Source organism: Anabrus simplex, chromosome 1, assembly GCF_040414725.1.
Source record: "Anabrus simplex isolate iqAnaSimp1 chromosome 1, ASM4041472v1, whole genome shotgun sequence".
NCBI lineage: Eukaryota > Metazoa > Arthropoda > Insecta > Orthoptera > Tettigoniidae > Anabrus > Anabrus simplex.
In genome coordinates, this window is record NC_090265.1 from 727,870,562 (window position 1) to 727,891,114 (window position 20,553).

The 20,553-nt window shown below is 38.4% G+C and overlaps 1 protein-coding gene across 1 annotated transcript in view; it reads right to left on the minus strand.

Annotated features, from left to right (window-relative positions):
- The window catches only part of Pdcd4 (Programmed cell death 4), a 374,027-nt gene that overhangs the window by 12,512 nt on the left and 340,962 nt on the right, over positions 1–20,553 (minus strand). The window contains exons 6-7 of the mRNA XM_067136088.2: positions 16,150–16,260; positions 3,440–3,579 (exon numbers count right to left, since the gene is read on the minus strand). Coding sequence (XP_066992189.1) covers positions 3,440–3,579; positions 16,150–16,260 — 251 coding nt within the window. The remainder of the gene's footprint in view (positions 1–3,439; positions 3,580–16,149; positions 16,261–20,553) is intronic.

Genomic DNA, 20,553 nt, shown 5'->3' on the forward strand with positions numbered 1-20,553 from the left:
CAGACAGCAAAATACCTGCAGATTGGAGAAAGGGTGTTATAATTCCCCTGTTTAAGAAAGGCAGCAGACAGAAATCCACCAACTATAGAGGAATAACCCTGCTGTCTCATGGGCTAAAAATTCTAGAGAAGATCATAGAAAGGAAATTGAGAACCATCAATGAAAAACAGTTAGAGGAGGAGCAATAAGGATTCAGAAGTAACAGATCAACAATGGATCTAATTTTTAGCACCCACATGCTGATGGAAAAGTATTGGGAGATAGGCAAGAATCTGGTCATTGTGTTCCTGGATATAGAAAAGGCCTATGATAGTGTTATAAGAGATAAGATCTGGGAGTGTCTGAGGGAAAGAAATGTCCCTGAAGGACTGGTAAGGAAAATTCAGATGTACAAAGATTGTACTAGCTGTGTACAAATTGGGGAAGGTCGATCATCATGGTTTGAGACCAAGAGTGGAGCTCAGCAAGAAAGTGCACTGTCCCCACTACTGTTCATCAATGTTATGGACAATATAATGAAGAACGTCAAGGAAAAGTTAGGTGAACTGAATTCAGTGGCCTTTGCCGATGATATCATGATTTGGGGTGAAACAGAAGACGAAGTATAGACCAGACTCAACGTATGGAAATCCCAGTTCCAGGAATATAACCTCAACATCAGTGAGACCAAGACAGCGGTGATGGCAGTCAACAGAGAAGGGCGTCCAGCAAGTGTAAAACTAGGAGACCACCAGCTGGAGGGTGTGGATAGTTTCCCTTACCTTGGAAGTGTAATCTCCAGTGATAATTTGGTCAGAAAGAAAATTAAAAACAGACAGCAAAAGGCATCAGAATTCTACCAACAAGTAATAACACTTTTATGGGATGACATGATTCCAAAACCGCCATAACTGATGATGTTTAACAGCTATTTTATAACAATACCGACCTATGGTATTGAAGCATGCACCCTCACAAAAAAAGATTCATCAAGACTGCAAGCATCAGAAATGAAATTTCTTAGATCCACCATCCAGAAGACCAAGATGGACAAGTTAAGAAATGAAGAGGTAAGGAAAGAAGCTGGAATAAAGACACCCCCTTTTAGACTGAATCGGCACATCCAGATTACGGTGGTACAGGCATGTGACAAGGATGGAGCCTACAAGAACATCCAGAATAAATCTGGAAAGACAGGTGGAGGGGAAAAGACCTGCAGGAAGACCTAAAACTCGATGGATGAACATGATCAAGGTTGATCTAGTTACGAGGGGATGGACAGTGGACGATGTTCTCCATGACAAGTTGTATATGGACAGGAAGAAGTGGAAGAGGCTCATTAACAGTACCCGGGAAACTGGAACTGTACAATGATGATGATGATGATGATGATGAGTGGCCATCTTCAGCCAAATAAAAATTAAACAGATTATGTGAAAACTAAAACATATGTATAACAGACAATGTTGCAGGAATAATTATAACATTAAAGTAGATATCATAACAAAATTTATAGTTATGACCATCTCGTCATGATATGATGTCTAAGTTCACTTAGGACCTCAGACAAAGAAGTAAATCTCTAATGTCTGATGTAGAACAAGCACTGACTTGCTGGAGGAAGCAGGCAGGCCATGTAACAAAGGAGTAGGTAGAGAACAAGCACAATAGATATAATATATATTTTATATATATTACATATAAAAGGTGACCATATACTTTCCTGTCCAGCACTATCCTGTCACTGTGTACTACTCTCGTGTCAGCCAAGTTTATGTTTATTTTCCGTTGGTTTTTAATTTAATTTTTATTACAAGTTGCTTTACGTTGCACCGACACAGATAGGTCTTTTGGTGACAATGGGACAGGAAAGGGCTAGGAGTCTGAAGGAATTGGTTGTGGCCTTAATTAAGGTACAGCCTGGTGTGAAAATGGGAAACCACGGAAGACCATCTTCAGAGCCGCTGAAAGTAGTAGGGTTTGAACCTTTTATCTCCCGATTCCTGAAAACTACTGTAGTGATAAAAATCATTGTTATCCGTATTGAAGATACTGAATGTAGGATGCTAAAAGGTTTGTTTTTTCCACCTATTCAATACATATAAATTTTATAAATTAGGAATTTATTATTGATTCCACTTGAGACGTGTTTCGCCCTTCATTGAGGGCATCATCAGTCAAAATATCACCTCAAGGTAAAAAATCAGGTAACTGGTTAGTAGTTTACATGTACAAATTAATACATATTATTAATACAATTACAAAAATTAAGTATGGGAAATAGTTGTACAAAAGTGATGGTTGAACATATAGGTTTATAGATGAAAAGTCAGCATCAATGCCTAAAATTAACATAGTAGAGTTCGGCAGTGGTGCTCTGGAGAAACAGTTGACGCAATCATAGGAAAAAAAAAAAAAAAAAAGTTTAAAAATATTTACATTTAACAATTAAGGGAGAAAAGGTGTAGTGTTCGGCGTCAATGTTTGTAACCAAAAATTAATGTCAAAGGTTGGTAACTATACAGTATTTACATTGTTCAATTGAACAGTTGAGATAAAGTTTTAAAAATTTACATTATAACATCAGCGTAAATGTTTGTAATAAAAGCTAATGTCAATTGACATTAGCTTTTATTACCAACAAGTAAGAACACTTTTATGGGATGACATGATTCCAAAACCGCCGTAACTGATGATGTTTAACAGCTATTTTATAACAATACTGACCTATGGTATTGAAGCATGCACCCTCACAAAAAAAGATTCATCAAGACTGCAAGCATCAGAAATGAAATTTCTTAGATCCACCATCCATAATAATTGACATTAGCTTTTATTACAAACATTTACGCTGATGTTATAATGTAAATTTTTAAAACTTTATCTCAACTGTTCAATTGAACAATGTAAATATTGTATAGTTACCAACCTTTGACATTAATTTTTGGTTACAAACATTGACGCCGAACACTACACCTTTTCTCCCTTAATTGTTAAATGTAAATATTTTTAAACTTTCCCCCCCCCCTTATGATTGCATCAACTGTTTCTCCAGAGCACCACTGCCGAACTCTACTATGTTAATTTTAGGCATTGATGCTGACTTTACATCTATAAACCTATATGTTCAACCATCACTTTTGTACAACTATTTCCCATACTTAATTTTTGTAATTGTATTAATAATATGTATTAATTTGTACATGTCAACTACTAACCAGTTACCTGATTTTTTACCTTGAGGTGATATTTTGACTGATGATGCCCTCAATGAAGGGCGAAACACGTCTCAAGTGGAATCAATAATAAATTCCTAATTTATAAAATTTATATGTATTGAATAGGTGGAAAAAACAAACCTTTTAGCATCCTACATCCTGAAAACTAGCCGCACTTAAGCGACTGCAGCTATCGAGCTCAGTGTCTGCCAAGTAATCCAGCACAATACATGTTTACTCACCTGGAAGGTAGCTTCTTAATAACTTCCTCTGTTAGGAAGCCTGCTTTCTGGCAACGATCCACAAATCTTTCAAGCACTGTATAGGCCAATGGCACATCTAGGCATATGTCAGGCATGTCTTCATACACACGCATAAAGCCCTGAAACAGAAACATGTTGACAATTACTAGCCAAATTTCCAAGCACTGAAAGCATGAAGATAGATTTCATATGATCTAAATTTGTTCTAACAACATCCTTAATACTTAATAGGACTCTGAAAGCTTCTCAATCTTATTTTCAAATGAGAAATCTACTCTGGGATGGTAAAATACCCCAGAAAGCAAATTGACTATGTTTTATACCTACTACATTCCAATTCTCACATATGGACTTGAAACATGTACCCTGCATATCAAGGCAAATAGTAAAATCCAATCAACAGAAATGAAATTCATCAGAACAATGAATCAAAGGACCAGAAAGGACAAGATTAGAAACGAAGCAAACAGGAAGAAGGCTGGCATCAAAATACCTGTTACTGCGTTTTTAGGAAGACGTAGGCTACAATGGTTTAGACATGTTATGAGGATGGACAGAACAAGAACAGCAAGGAATTACTTGACAGAAGTGAAAGGGGAGAGGCCAGTATGGAGACCAAAGAACAGATGGGTAGACAGTGAAATCGGAGATCAGCAAGAGGAACGCAAGTGGGAGGGCACAGAGGAACAGAAACTACCGTATAATATCGAATACCACCCGCTACCGAATAAGACCCACACCCTTATTTTGAAATTATTTAAAAAAAAAAAAATGGAGTCAAAATTATTTACAATCTTTACTAACACACATGAGATGATTAGAAAATACAAATAAAAGTAAACAAACATTACCAGAAAGATATCCAACGAGTTCATTCATTCATCATGATCAGTACCAACTTCGGAACTTTCATTACCATCACCTTCCCACAAAACGTTGTCATCGCTGCCATCTATAGCATTAGAAATGCTACATTTCCTGAAGCTCTTCCATATGGGATCTCTAGTGATATGATTCCATGCCGTCAAAATCCGTGAACACAGCAGCTGAACTTCCGGGCGCTGAATGTGACCAGTTGGCGTCAGTGTGTGATTATCAGCCGCCATCCATTCTGTATAGAGCTGTTTCAAGGCTGCTTTAAATGGACGGTTCACGCAAACATCCAGCGGCTGTAGCATAGATGTCATCCCGTCCGGAATGACTGCTAGGTTGGTTTTCCCATCCTTGATATGTTTCTTCACAGCGTCTGTTGTGTGGCCACGGTAAATGTCAAGAACAAGCAAGCTCTTTTGTCCCAATAATGCACCAGGGTGACGTTGCCAGACACACTATATCCAGTCTTCCACATGTGAACTGTCCATCCAGCCGGAGTTCTGAGATCTGACAATAACACCAGCGGGTAGATTTTTAGGAAGCAGCTTTCGCTTGAGAACAATGTACGGCGGCAATTTGGTTCCACTGGCGAGAATACACGACACCATACACCATTGTTTTTCATTACCACCTGTTCTAACGGTAACACTTTTCGCACCCTTAACATTCACAGTCCTGTCCACTGGCATTTTAAAGTAGACTGGCATCTGATCTGCATTGCCAATTTGGAAAAGCAAATATGCATTTTTCTTCTGCAACCGAATTATGTGACGCTGAAACGACAATAACTTCTCATCGTAGGCACCAGGAAGACGCTCAACCCATTTCTTTTATAAAAATTACAAACCCATCCTCGGCTTGCCTTAAACCCTTCTGATGAATGTTCTTTTGCGATCTCTAATGCCTTTAGCTGACACATTTCAGTTGACACACCATATCCCAATTCCCACCTTTCAATCACATATTTATATATTTTTTATTTTTTATTTATTCAATTTCTGGAAACTGTACACTCAGTCCACGAAAAGCTCTATGATCACCACTACATGTTAATAGCACATTTTTCTTCTTTCTCCAATCGCGAATACACGACTCGTCAACATCGTATTTCCTACCGGCGGCATGATTTCCAATAATTTCAGCTTCTCACTCGCAGTAAAAGATCGCAAACGCTTTGTGGAATTCATACTGATACTCTGAGAATGTGCGTGAGACTGATGCCAAGCAAGGAAGTAGCGTATACTGAGAGCGGAGAGAGCATTGTTGCCAAGCCGCGCTGGCAGCGATTCCCGATTTACGCAAATTCAGAAAGATGAATTTCCCAAAATTTTAAATAAGTCCCGCACCCAATTTTGGAAGCAATACTTTTGAAAAAGCAATGTGGGTGGTATTCGAGATTATACGGTATATTTTGACAGGAAGAAGTGGAGAGTGCTTGTACACCACACCTGGGAAACTGAGCTGGAAAATGATGATTTATTTTATTTAATCGTATGGTGATTATAACAAATTCATAATTCCAGGTCCAAGTTTTTCAGCCACTCTACAGCACTTTCTGAAAGATGAAACAGGTCGCTGGAACTTCTGGAGTAGGCATGAAGAGGGCAGCGCTGGATGACAGGGTCCATGGTCTGCTCCTCTTCACTGCATTCACACACTGAAGAATCCATCCAACCCCACTTATCGCACAAGAAACTGCAGCGTCCATGCCCAGTTCTCAGTCTGTTGAGGCGACACTAGTTTTCTTGGGAGGTCGAATCCCTTCATTTTCCGAGTTGGATTTAGCTCATGAGCATTAGTTCCAAATGTTGAATATGACCACTCATTCCGTCAGCTCTGGTTTAGATTAAAATTATCCATCCTAGATCAAAGTCGTCGTTGCGATGGGTGACAAAATTTGTGATGAACTGGTAATGAGGGAGATGACCAAATCATCTTTACTTCTCTCAGCAGAGCTTCCTTTCTCCTCAAGTGAGTTGGTGGAATATGACTAAGTATGGGTAACCAGTGGCGAGGTGTTGACTTTACAGTACCAGTCATGCAGCGCATGGTATCATTCAGCTTAGTATCAACTTTATGCACACGTGCACTTTCCAGCCATACTGGGGCACAGTATTCCACTGCAGAGTAGACAAGACTGATACCCGTTAATCGTAAACAGTCAACTGAGGCTCCCCCATGAACTGCCAGTGTGCAGGATGTTATTCCCTGTAGCGATTTAGTAAGAGCTTGGTGAGATATTTTTTGTAGCTCAGAGTTCTGTCCAGGGTGACTCCTAGATATTTCGGCAACGGGTTGTTCTTTAGATATTCACCAAGGAATAAAACAGATGGCTCGTAGTTTGCGAATCGGTTGCTGAGATGGAAATTTGAAACCTCTGTCTTACAGGCACTTGGGATCAATCACCAAGACTTGAAAAACGTTGCCATTTTGTCTAAATCTGCTGAAAGAATGCCTTCTCCATCCTCAAAATTTCTGGTTTGAGCTACCAGTGCAATGTCGTCTGCATAGAAGAACTTAGTAGCTGTGGCTGATGGTTGTAGAGGTTGAATAGAACTGGGGCTAATACTGATCCCTGTGGCAGACCATTATTTTTCTTTTGCGACTTTTAGAATCAACTAGGAATACTACAAACTCTCTCTCACAGAGCATGTTGGAAATTAGGTTTGCAATTTCCAAGCAGAGAACTACTTCCAGCACTTTAAGAATTAATCCATGTCGCCAGACAGTATCATATGAACTTGTCAGGTCAATAAAGACAGCTGTTGATTTTAACTTCTTTTGGAAGCCTGCCTCGATGTGTGTGGTAAGAGCCAAAACTTGATCAGTACAGCTACGATTTCTTCTGAAACCAGCTTGTTCTGGAGGGATTACAGCTTCAACGAGTGAGGATGACTCATTCCAAGAGTTTATAAATGCAACGAAGAAGTGTTATTGGACGGTAGTTTTCAGGTCTCTGCTCCGACTTTCCAGGTTTAAGAAGAGTGATCATCTTTGATCGTTTGAACTGCTTTGGCAGGTTGTTAGTCTGAAGGAGGTAAGTAAAAAGAGAAGTGATCCACTTTATGTTACATGGGCCCATATTTCGAAGGAATTTGTAGATACGTTTCACAATTTTTGTATGGCATTGTTGAAAACGATGGTTCTGGTGACTTCAACCATTCTATTTGCAATGGCATCTTGGCTCAAGTTAGTGCACTGCTTTTTAGAATGTTTTCCAGTACTGTAAGTCTATTTAGGACTCTCCAAGCTTTTCTGCTTGATTTTGCAAAGTCCATGTCTTTCACTGTTGCTTCCCACTTTTCTCTCCTATTCTTGTCTAATGACCGTAGAAGCTGTGAACCCACTTCATGGCTGCCTGTTGTTTGATATTCTTCATACAGAGCATCACTTTCTGGATTCCCCAACCAGACACATAATATTTTCTGAAACCTTTTGGAATGCTCTATTTGGCAGCTGAAATGACTAAGCTGACTAATGCCCGGTTTCCGGAACGTGAGATATCGAACCTATAGCGGTATCAAATGGTTAACTTGTGTTTTGGCGTTGCACGAACGTAAGATACATCTATCAGTTCGATAAATCGCTTGCTAACTTATGCCCGGTTTCCGGAACGTGAGATATCGAACCTATAGCGGTATCGAATGGTTAACTTGTGTTTTGGCGTTGCACGAACGTAAGATACATCTATCGGTTCGATAAATCGCTTGCTAACTTAGAGGGCCCTGAGCAGGAGATATCTATTTGTTAACTTGCTGGGCGCGTGCGCAGTACTTCAGTATTAGCAGCTAACATTGTGTTTGTTAAAATTTCTATGGCTTCCTCATCTTCTTCTGACGAACATTGTAGAATGACCACGATTATATCATTGTCGGCCTAATGATCTAATGAAGTATACAGTAGTGAAAGTGAATTCAAAGACAGATTGAGGCTAAACAAATTACTGTCATAGGTTTGGTAGTGGTTACAGGCGACAATTTGCGTCCTGTGACAAATAATTTTCCATTGTCCCCTGTTGATCAATTATTAATTATGATACCCTTTAAGATTCAGTACTACTGAGTCTTATCGTATTTGTATCTGTGACTGCACTCGTGTCCATGAAAGCACTGGTACCAGTAACTGAGTATAACCGATAATTGCACATTTATCGTAGTAGGTCTACTGCAGGCCTACTTGCATTGGCAGTAAGCATGGTAATTTTATCATGCGATTGTTTTTAATTAACGATATTACATACAAGGTACTAACAGGTTATATTACCCGATATATATCCTTATGCTGTGATCAAACACTGTCCATATTTTGTAATAACAGGAAAGATATACGGTATACTTATAAGACTCAGTGCAAACTGGATTGCGCGTGACATGTGTCACTCGTGTGCATATTGCATTAGGAATCCTCAAACAATGTCAAATTCTTCTGACAGTCCTTAAATACCACGAAACTGACACCCACGTCTGCAAGAACTAGTTGAATACCGTACCCATTTCTCGCTGCATGGCAAAGATGGGATAACAGGAGCTGCACAGAAAGCTCAAATGCGATGCATTACTTGTGCGCATGCGCCTGACAATATGGGGAACACACCTAACGCCCAAAAACAAAGCAGTACGAGGGGTGGCATCTAGTGTGTATTTATGAAACTTGATCAACGAGCCAATAGTTGACAGTTCGATAAGTTAGCTGTCGTTCCGCTGTGCAACGCAGCGAAGATTTATCGAGTCGACAGCTCTAACAAAGCAATAGCTATCGGAAAGATATCTCACCATTCCAGAAACCGGGCATAAGTCATCATAGTTACTGGCAGCTGGTTCTAGATTTATACCACACAGCTTCTGATCAAGATCTTTAGAGAATTTAACCCAGTTTGCACGATTAAAATTCCACCTGGCTAAAGGTACTGAGGTCACGAGGGGTATCTTCATACCTGCTTCCAACAGGACGGTTCAATGCTGGCTGTTAGGGAAACTCAACAATATTGTACGTGTAATACTGAGAGGTTGATAAAAGCAATCCTTGGACACAAATGTTAGGTCGGGGTTGTAGTCTTCTCCAGCGAGCAGAATGGAAAGTGCCCTTGTCTTTTGCATCAAAAACTACGTGCAGATAGGATATTTCAGCCCACTGAGTTAATGCCTCACCACCATCATCAACTATGTCATCTCGCCAGTTTGTATGATGGCTGTTAAAAATCTCCAGTGTAAATGCAGGGATGGCTGAAGGTTAGCAAAATGCTAGGAGACTATCCGATGCTAGGAGGCTTATACATGTTAACAACTGTTAGGTTATTAACCTGTATTACTAGAGAGAAAATGAGATCCTTGACACTTGACTCAACAACTTGAACTCCTGTAAGACTGGATTCGGCATAGGTGGCAATACATGTAATAAATATCATTTTTGGTCCGTATTGATGATATTTGATTGAAATAATAACATTAAGTTATTTATTACACCACCTAATCAATACAAAATCGTCTTGGATGATTTACATAAATTTGTTAGCTAAGAGTGGTACATGTTTCGCCTTCCCTGAAGGCATCATCAGCCATAGTCTTAACCTTAAATTAAAAATAAGCGTCTAAATAACATGTAGTAATGAAATGAATTTTAAAATCTTGAAGAGAATTGAAGTAAAATAACATTAAAAATAACAATGATGGTTTGAAAATACAATGTGATGAGATATAATAGTGGAAGTAATAACAAAATTAACATTAGAAGGCTGCTAAAATAAGTACAATGGATAAAACAACAGATTGTTATAAAACAAGTAGTAAGATTGCATAAAAGTATAGTTGATGGTCTGGTGGTTATATCCATTGTACTTATTTTAGCAGCCTTCTAATGTTAATTTTGTTAATACTTCCACTATTATATCTCATCACATTGTATTTTCAAACCATCATTGTTATTTTTAATGTTATTTTACTTCAAATCTCTTCAAGATTTTAAAATTCATTTCATTACTACATGTTATTTAGACGCTTATTTTTAATTTAAGGTTAAGACTATGGCTGATGATGCCTTCAGGGAAGGCGAAACATGTACCACTCTTAGCTAACAAATTTATGTAAATCATCCAAGACGATTTTGTATTCATTAGGTGGTGTAATAAATAACTTAATGTTATTATTTCAATAGGTGGCAATCCCATACTGCTGATGGTGGATAGCATCGACTAGGGTATAGCCCAATATTCGTCCTCTTCTGTCAAAGTCTTGTTCATCTGTGGTGGGAGATGGTCACCGATTGGCTGTTAATGAAGCGATGTAGAGCCTGGTGTTGGCGGAGACAAGCAGCTGATCTCCTGTTGCTATTTCGACTTGCTGTGGCCACCAAGTCCTTCAGGCTTCAAGGTTTAAGTATTGGAAACCAGGCTTTGATGACCTGTTCAGATCCCTCACAGTTGGATGCATTTAGTGTAGGATCTCAATGGCTTCATTTCGTAGTTGGGTGTGATAAAACAGGGTAGTGACAGTACTTCATTTTGCTGTACAATACGTCGTGGCTAGCTAGCAGCAAGTATTTGGTGACTGATGCCTTATCTGTTTTTCCCAGCTGGCTGTGTTGGTTGTGTTCCTTTAGTTGGAAAGTGATGCTGTGTTTCGTAGTTCCTATGTACACTTGGTAACAGTTGTACGGGATCTTGTAGACACCTGCTCCGGTGCAAGGATGACGCTAGTCTTTAGCAGACCATAGTAATTCCTTGATTTTCTTTGTTTGCCTTTTTTCTTTTTTTTGGTTGGTTTTTACTCCATGGGACTCCAGCAGCCCCCCTATTCTGTTAGTTATTTCTGCAGTGTTTGGCAGAAAGATTTTAGCTGTAGGCCGCTTGTCCTCTTTCTCCCTGGTTGCTGGACGACTAGGATGGAATGCTCACTGCGCATCTTTATGGCTGTATCCATTAGAGCCTAAGGCCATACTGAGGTGGCTGAGCTTCCAGTTTAAGTGCTGTATTATATTTTTGTTGCATGTGGTGATTGGACATCCTCTGCAGGTAATGGTCTGTATGGATCAGCCTGCGGTACACTGTGTCCCGAGTTTAAATTGGTCATCCTCATTACCCGAATATCAAGGTAAGCACGTTTTGTTCGCTTTCTATCTCCATATTTATGTAAATGCTATTGAGATGCTGTAGTTTTTCCTCTCCATAGCTCCAGATTACAAAGGTGTCATCTACGCAGCAAAGCAACGCCTTAATTTTCAGTGGTGTGGTCTCGGGTGCCGTTTCTTCAAACATTTTCATGAAGAAATTTTGAAAATTTGTTCACAGAATTGTCATTCTGTAGGAAATAACTTGTGTTGAGGCAATGGCTAAACAAGTTTGTGATATAGTCCAGGGCCTTTATTCGCACTTTAGTATAGACCAAAAACATGTCGAAGCTGATAAGCAAATTTTCGGCTACCAACTGGATGTTTTTCAGCTTTTTTGCGAAGTGGCCTTAATCTCTGCTGTACGACTGTGTGCCACTGATGTAAGGTTATAGTAAAAGGAGCCCGTCTAAGATGATTAGTGAAGATATGATGGCTTTGCTACAGATTTCCAAACATCAGATTCTTTCCAACCTGTTAAATCATCTTGTGCTTTTCACTACAGTACTAGTGCAATGTGTCCGGAATTAGACAACAGCACATTAATTCAACATATCTACAGATGACTAGGTCAGAAACGAAAAAATGTGATGCAATGCAAGACTGTATTATTTCAGTAGTTCATCATCATCATCATCATCATCATCATCATCATCATCATCATCGGCCATCTCCAGTTGCCCGGGTGTGGTCTATGAGTTCCTGCCCACCTTTGTCCACGAACCACTGTTCTCTCATAATCTTCTCCCAATCCCATCCTCTCCTCGACACCTTTCTTCACCATATCGGTCCTTTTTCTTCTGGATCTGCCCAGTGGTCTTTATCTTGTTACTTCTCTTTCATATTCTCTTCTGGTAGTCCTGCTTGCACTCATCCTTCTTACATAGCCAAACTCCTTCAGTCTTGCTTTCTGGATTCTCTGTAGTGGGAGTCACCTATTCCCACCTCCTCTCGGAATTTTTCATTCCTGGTCTTCTGTATCATGGTGCATAGGAACTTAATTTCTGCAGCTTGGAGTTTTGAGTTGTCTTGTCTCGTTAACGTGGTAGTTTCCAAGTTATACGCGAGGATGGGTGTAAAATATGATAATGTCATCTTGGCTTTCAATGTTACTTGTTAATCCCACAGCAGTTGAAATTACTCTCATCCGTACCCCACAACAACCTGAAATATGTATACAGTAAAACCTCGTTAATTCGAAGTCGTTGGGACTCTAAAATCGGACTTCAAATTACATGATTTTGAATTAACCACCAATTCGCAATTCGGAAGTACCAACCCTTGCCGCATTACAAAATATTCTAAGGCCCGTTACTGCATGCATTTAACCTTGATTCACAGTTTATACCTTTCAAATGCCACGAAAAAAGAACTATTTCCAAAATGTATACAAGAAGGTGCATTTACAGTATTCAAATAATACACTTGGATATCTCACTGGTAAACATAACCTCACGCAACGAAAGAAAGAAAAAAAAAAGGCAAGATTCAAAGACGAGGAGAAATCTATGCTCGCTCCCATGTGCAAGTTCTTTATTAATTGGATTACTATACTGTATGCATTTTAGATGCCTTGTATTTACATAGAAAGTACCCGATGCTCTTAAAATCGAACTTTCCTATGGCTCTATCCTTGTACGATTTCCCGCCATGGAACTTCTCTCGTACTTCAGAAATGTAAACACTTGCCGCGTCACGAAGTATTCTAAGACCCATTAATACACGCAATCACCTCGATTCACAGTTTAAACCTCTCAAATGCCATGGAAAAAACTATTTCCAAAATGTATCCAACAAGGTGCATTTACAACGTTCAAATAATGCACTTCGATAAATCACTCACGCAACGAAAGAAAAAAAAAAATTGGCACAATTCAAAGACGAGGATAAATTATGCCGGTTCCCCTGTGCAAATGCATTATTTTTTGGATTTATTTACTGTTTGCATTTTTATTATAGATGCTTTGTACTGGCATGGAAAGTGCCTGACGCTCTTAAAACATTGTGGCTTATCGAAGTTTCCTATGACGAGGGGATGAAATATAATATCTCGCTTCCATGTGCATTGCAATGCACGATTATGACCCCCATCCCTCACACTGTACGATTTCCCGGCTGGCAATTTCTCCTTTAGAACCATAAGACCGTTTGGGGTCACATTAAAATAAAGCAATGCAGTTTCATCGGCAATGTCAATATTGTTCGGTGCCTACGAATTTATTATATTTGCCACGGTTTTTCGTCAACTGTCAGCATCGCCAGTGTTCGCGGATTCTGTTTTCCCGCACACTGCATGTTGCGTGATATTACGGCGTTCCTTAAAAGGTTGAACACAAAAGAATTCCGATTTCATTCAACTCAGCAATCATGAAGTGCACTGTAGACCCACCGAAGTGAGTTTAAGTGCGGAGAGCTACCCCTCCACGTTCCGGAACGCGCGTTCTATTATGACGCAAAGCGGATAAATTTCGAGTTGAAATTACTCTGTAACATACTATTGTTTTAAAATGTAAAGGCAGTTTCGAATTAAAAGTCTGAATTTCGGTAATGGGGCCGACATTGTACTTCGAATTACGAATTATCCGTATTTTGAATTAAACAATTGAAATAACATGCAAAACTGTATCTCATGTTTCCGGGAATGAGAGCTTCTTCGAATTAGGCAGGATTTTGAATTAACCGATTTCGAATTATCGAGGTTCTACTGTATCGCATTTCCGCAGTTTACCGCGAAAAAAAAGCAAATGTACACGTCGATGTTAATGTGTTAAATCATATTTCTTAAACTCTTGACTCCGTTTCTGCAGTTTTTCCTCCACATCATTTTCAGTTTCAGTAGTTCTCCACATAAATTACATGTAAGGGATCACCGAATTTCTGAAAGTACAAATGGTGATATAAAAAGGAATGCTGGTTGTCAACAGATTTTACGAAGCACTCACTTTTTCTATGATCTCTAATCACCAGAAACACTCAACATGAGTCAACTAAAAGTGATCAAATACATCCAAAGCAAAAAAGAACTGAATAAGACTAAAGGAGAGGAGCACAGTGTTCCACAACAACAAATTTCAGTGCAAGATTTCCTGCAGTGGAACTGAAATGATAGTTCAACTACAGATACCTAACTGAAAACAAAAGAGTTTGAGAAGTAGATAGTTTTGGGCCAGGCAGAATGCATGAAAAAATGCTAAAGAAATATGGGAAAAGAAATGAGAAAAATTCTGAAAGGATAAGCAGTAGATGCAGTCCAGAAAGGAACATGCAAAGACCTGGGACCCATTAAGGTAAAAGGCCAGGAGAAGATGATGTAAAACTAAGCTGAATACACTAGCAGCTCTGTAAACTTCGGAGAACCAAGAAATGAATGCAAGAAAGCTGGTAGTTTTACTGTGTGCTGAGGACCTTCAGCAATATGTACAGTCTAAACACAGATATGTGACCTTTCATTTTTAAAATTCCACATGCGCTGTCTAGGACTCAAATCACAACTCTCTTTGTGACAATCCACCAACAAAGTCACTTGGCTATTGCACAGCTTCCAAGAAGGGAGTGTATTAAATTAACTGGACTGGAATCTCAACATTTCACTTGGTAGCCTTTTGTATGGGAGGATAAACATAGCCATAGGAAATAAAAGTGGGTCGGACCTGACCGATCTAATATTTCAAGCAAATCAACTGGTAGAAGAAAATTCTCAAGTGCTTTTTCCCCAGGCAGACACAGCAACACTGAGCCCAACAAGAAAGTGGAGATCAAATTCAGAACTGCTATTAATAAACAAATTCTGGTTCTTAGAAAAACACAATTATCTGAAATACCACAATTTCCATAAAATAAAACCTACACACATGCACGCTCACTCATTCATTATCAAAAATTTGTAATTCAATTATTCAATTAATAAAATCTATCAGCTGTATGGATCTTCCAAACAGATTTTATTCCATGCATATACTGTACTTCAAACACTTAATTACAATCACAATGTACCTTTCTAGCCCAAGAAAGTCAACCTTTAAAGCTGTCTTCTTGAACTTCCAAGACAAATTTTACTATTGCACAAGCCAACGGATCCAATAGCAACGGAAATACTAATGGACGGGCGGCTGTGCTAATATTTTATCATATCCTCTATATATCTATCTAAATGCTCCCACAAATAACTACGAACAGTTAGTGTAAGAACATTACCCTTCAGACTCTTTTTTTCAAATAAACACACTGTGCCATTTTCCTCGATACACTCAGAGGATATAGGACAGGAGTACAAACTAGTCTTCATTTCCGAAAACGCGCACGCACGCACGCATGTTTGTTAGTTTTTTTAAAAGTGGAAGTACAAGTAGGTAATCATCCTCTCTGAACAAATTAAGTAGAAAAAGACATTTAAAATAAAACAATTCATTCAACAGAGGAATATGAAAATATTTTTTTAAATTCAAAAATTGTATTATTACAGGGCAAGATGAAAGTTGCTTTTACCAAAATTTGTTTTGAGTTTAGACATTTGAACTTCCCCTTAAAGCATAACCACTGCAATGAGTTTTCTTACTTGTCATGCACAAACAAATGCAGACACTGTGTGTAATAAGATTTTTGTTCCAGAACTTCACGATCCATCACCTGCAACTTTGTAAATAAAAGTGTTGCTCTTTTCAACTTGCCCTAATTGAGAAGAGGGTTCTATATTTCTCAAATTGACAGAGACTTACCCGCTCCATTTGATTAATAGTGATAATGACTGCTGTAAACAGCGACTTCAGTAGCTTGCACATCATTTCTTCAGTGTGGCCATTGATAGCTTCAATGGTCATCACAACAGCCTGTAACAAAGCAGAACAATTTTACCTTACAAGAGTCAACAGCTCATTAAGGCATTACGATTACAGCATACTATATGAGTTAAGGAACTTGAACAAGTGTTAGGGATTTTTGAGGGTGAATTCCACCTTTACAATACTCACTCACTCACTCACTCACTCACTCACTCACAAATTTGTAATTCAATTATATAATTAATGAAATGTCAACTTTATGGATCTTCCAAACAGATTTTTTCCATGCATATACTGTACTTTAAACACTTAATTACAATCAAAATGTACCTTTCTAGCACAAGAAGGTCAACCTTAAAGCTGTCTTCTTGGACTTCCAAGACAAATTTTACTATTGCACAAGCCAACGGATCCAATAGCAACAGAAATACTAATGGACGGGCGGCTGTGCTAATGTTTTATCACATCCTCTACAATACTTTCAATTTTATTCCTTTTTAGAACAGAATCAAAGAGACCTGTTTAGTCTTTCTGTAGGAGACATGTTCAGCCAAAGAGCAAAAATATAGTAAGTAAACTGCTGTATCTTAAATAACATGTCTAAACTTCTTGAGTTATCCATGAAGAACTCAAGTCAAATGCCATGAGATATGCACTTCTATAGACATGCTTATATTAAAATCAAAAAGCTTATTTTTATTTAACCCTTTCAAGTACAGAAGGAAACTGCTGAATACATTCATGGCATTTTATCATATACTTGTCTATTTGGGACCAACTTCAATTATGAAATAATTTGTTTTGAAGGAGATATCCCCATTTCCAAAAAAAATGATTGGGACATATATGTCCCTATGTACGTTAAGGTAAAAATTTGGCAGAACTTCAGGAAAAGTAAACTGATAATTTAAGGGTATATACTGTATTTATCATTCACTATTTCTATACATATCATTCACTGTACATCTCAACAATACAGTTTTAGGCATGGTATTCTTGGAAGCAGTTCCATCCTGCAATAAAGCAAAGATGAACATTACAGATTGAGCAGAGATTATAAGTGCAATTTTCTTGTTCCTTTCTTGTGCAATTCACACACCATTTCCTGTTTTTGGCTTTAGTCATGCAGTGTTCTTGTGTTGTAGAATCTACACCTCCTTCTGGTGTTTACCACGATGGTTAATTACTTTCTTCTGCTGATCAATCCCCGAGCAATACACTGGCGAGACTCCAGTGAGGCCAATGGTATATCTGAATTTTGGCCAATATCCTTGCAAAGTCTGAGGTACACTACACATGAATTATTTACTCCAATGTCTGTCAAATCAAAGAAAAGTCTGAGGTAGTAGTAAATTTCTGCACTGCTGTCAATTTCATAACTTACTTTTTCCTGATCCATGACTACTACACCTCCCTATACACTGGTACTCAGTAGCCATGACAAGACAGGGAACGATAACTGAATCATGGGAACCATGCATCCACCATTTTACAGTAATTACCTCAAGTGGTGACATGAAATTGGATGGTGTTATGCATCACTTGACCAAGCGCCAAAAGTAGATTTTGAGATATTGACACAAACGCAAAAGCCTTTGTATTAATTCACATTTTCTGTTAAATGTGAGGTATTCTATACCAAAATGAAGACAGAAACATAAATTTTCTTCTTAATGTATAAAATTTAGGGATATTTTAAGTATATTGTCGTAATCTGAGATAATGGCGCTTGGTCACTTGATGCTTTATTGCGGTTACCTTAGTTTTTTGTTTAGCATCACTTGACCAACAAATAAAACTGTCATTTAGTGATCGAATGGACTTTCAAAAATTCAGTGCAGTGTAAAATATGATACTTGTTAACTAATGTTATTCCTTATTTAAGTTCAGGATTAAGGTATACATAACAGAATACAACATGACATAGAAAAACATGAATTTTAGAATATAGTATAGAAATTACACTGGTGTAACATAATGCAGGATTTTAAGAATTTTCAAGTTCAAAATCCATATTTCCACAATCAGACCCATCTATATCATCGTCTATTCCAGGTTCACTAAACAGGTCCTTATAGAAAGGCTTAGCATCGTTGGGAATTCGCTTCATGAGGGAGCGCAGGTCGTTCAGCTTCGCTTCTGAAACTGGTTTTCCATTGGGCCATAACGGAGTGAGTAGACCATGTAGAGCTGATCCATTTTCATTCTGAAGCCGGCGACGAACTTAAATAGATCAATGAAAATTTAAGTACATTTAGTAACGCATTTAACACACCTGAAATTCGTTTACTGCAGTCAAGTGTTGTTGGTTAACTTTTGCTGGAGAGAATGTTGTGGGATCTACACCTTCAGTTGCATGTTTCTTATCAATTGGAACAGCTTCCTCTGTTGTATTATTTTCATCGATTACAAAAAAGCATTTTAGGGAAAGCTAGGAAACGTGCATACACATTTTGAATTCCTTATTTACAAGTGTGCCACTCTGCAAACTATATCAACGTGGTTAGATGACTGTAGAATTTCACTGAATGTACCAAAATGTGAAACCATGATCTTTACTCTTCGACGTCCACCTCTCCCACCACCAATCTTCCTAAATGGAACAGCCATACAATGGACGCCTAACGACAAGGCCGTGAAGTACCTGGGAGTATTCCTTGACCGTCGCTTATCATGGAAATACCATATAAATCAGAAATTAAATCTAAGTTATGCACGACTAAGAAGACTATATCCTCTCCTAAACAGGAAATCTTCCCTCAAATTTGAATGTGGATTACTTCTCTACACATCACTGCTCCGTCCTTTATTCACCTACGCCTGTCCAGTCTGGGGAGGGGCGGCTCGAACCATCAGACGCCTGCAATCATTCCAAAACAAAGTTCTCCGTATCATCACCAACGCTCCTTGGTACGTCCGAAACAAACAATTACATCGTGAACTTCAGTTAGACACTTTGGAACACGTGATTTCAATGCACGCCAAGACGTTCTTCAAGAAACTCCAAAATGTGCCTGGTGCTGTGTTCTTCGCCCTTGGAAAACGATCCACACTTCCACGACGGATTAAAAGTAGACTTCCTCAAGATCTTTTACTTTCGCCAAGAGAAGAATCTGAACATGAACAGTGAATGTTTGTGTTTATCAAAAATAAAATACATCAACGTGAACGAATTTCCGGGAATCCACATTTAGCATCATACGACCAAGTGACTGCACGCGTGTCGTGTGGTCATTTGATGCGTAATTCAGACCCAGAAATGGCGGTTGGTCACTTGATGCAAAACTTCAATTTAATGATTGTGAGGTTGGCGTTTGGTCAAAATGCATTTCCTGCGAAATCATATTGAGAATAAAAGTCCGAACTATAACCTATGTAAAGTTTACACCTTTCGCTACCAGATGGTGCAATAATCTAAAAAAATCGATTTTGGCGCTTGGTCAGTTGATGCATAACACCATCCAATTGTACATTAGGTACACTGGCTTATTGTCCATCAACTTGAGGCAAGATATGCAATTATTAGTCAGAAAGTGAATAACCCCTCTCTTCATAACTTTGTTCTCTGGGAAACATTTTGGCAATTTCTCTTTGTTTATGCGCACTGTTCGACAAGCTTTCGCATTCTTTCCGTAAGAATAAATTGCAGATTAGGTGAGCTGAAGAAGTTGTCCATATATATTTCACAGTCGTGATCAATACCTTCACAATGAACAGTTGGTCTTCTCATCCAAGGCGAGAGAGTCTTCATCACCACTCGCTTCAGCTTCGAAAAAAAGAATTACTTCTTCGTCCATTATAGAGAATTCACGATGTCTGGACATTTTCTGGAGAACAGAAAAAATATTTCATACATGTCTTCTGTATAGTTTTCAAGACTGTGATATAGTTCTGCAGGTAGGAAGTGCTATCTTAGAAAACAGAAATTACCAGCCTTATGAGTTTATCATCAGATCCATCCCTCGGTATAAGTATGAACACATACATTCATTACACACTTATATTGATAAATCTTAAAAAAGGATATGGTTACTTACCTTTATGGTTACACAGGGACACCGGTGTCCTAAAAGTAATTTTAGGTGCAATTAACTGAAGTATAGGTGAATTATCTTCAAAATGATTGAAATACACTCTCACAAGACCGTTAGTTGTAAAATGATTAACCTTAGTATTAACAGTAGCTCCAACAATGAACAGTTGCTCAAGAATGACGCACTTCCAGTAGATCGAATAATGCATGATTTCAGTTGTTTTGAAAACAGTATTAAGAATCAATTCAGTAAAAAATAGACAGCTATATTAACCTTCAAACTGTGTCGTGACAGTACGAGTACATAA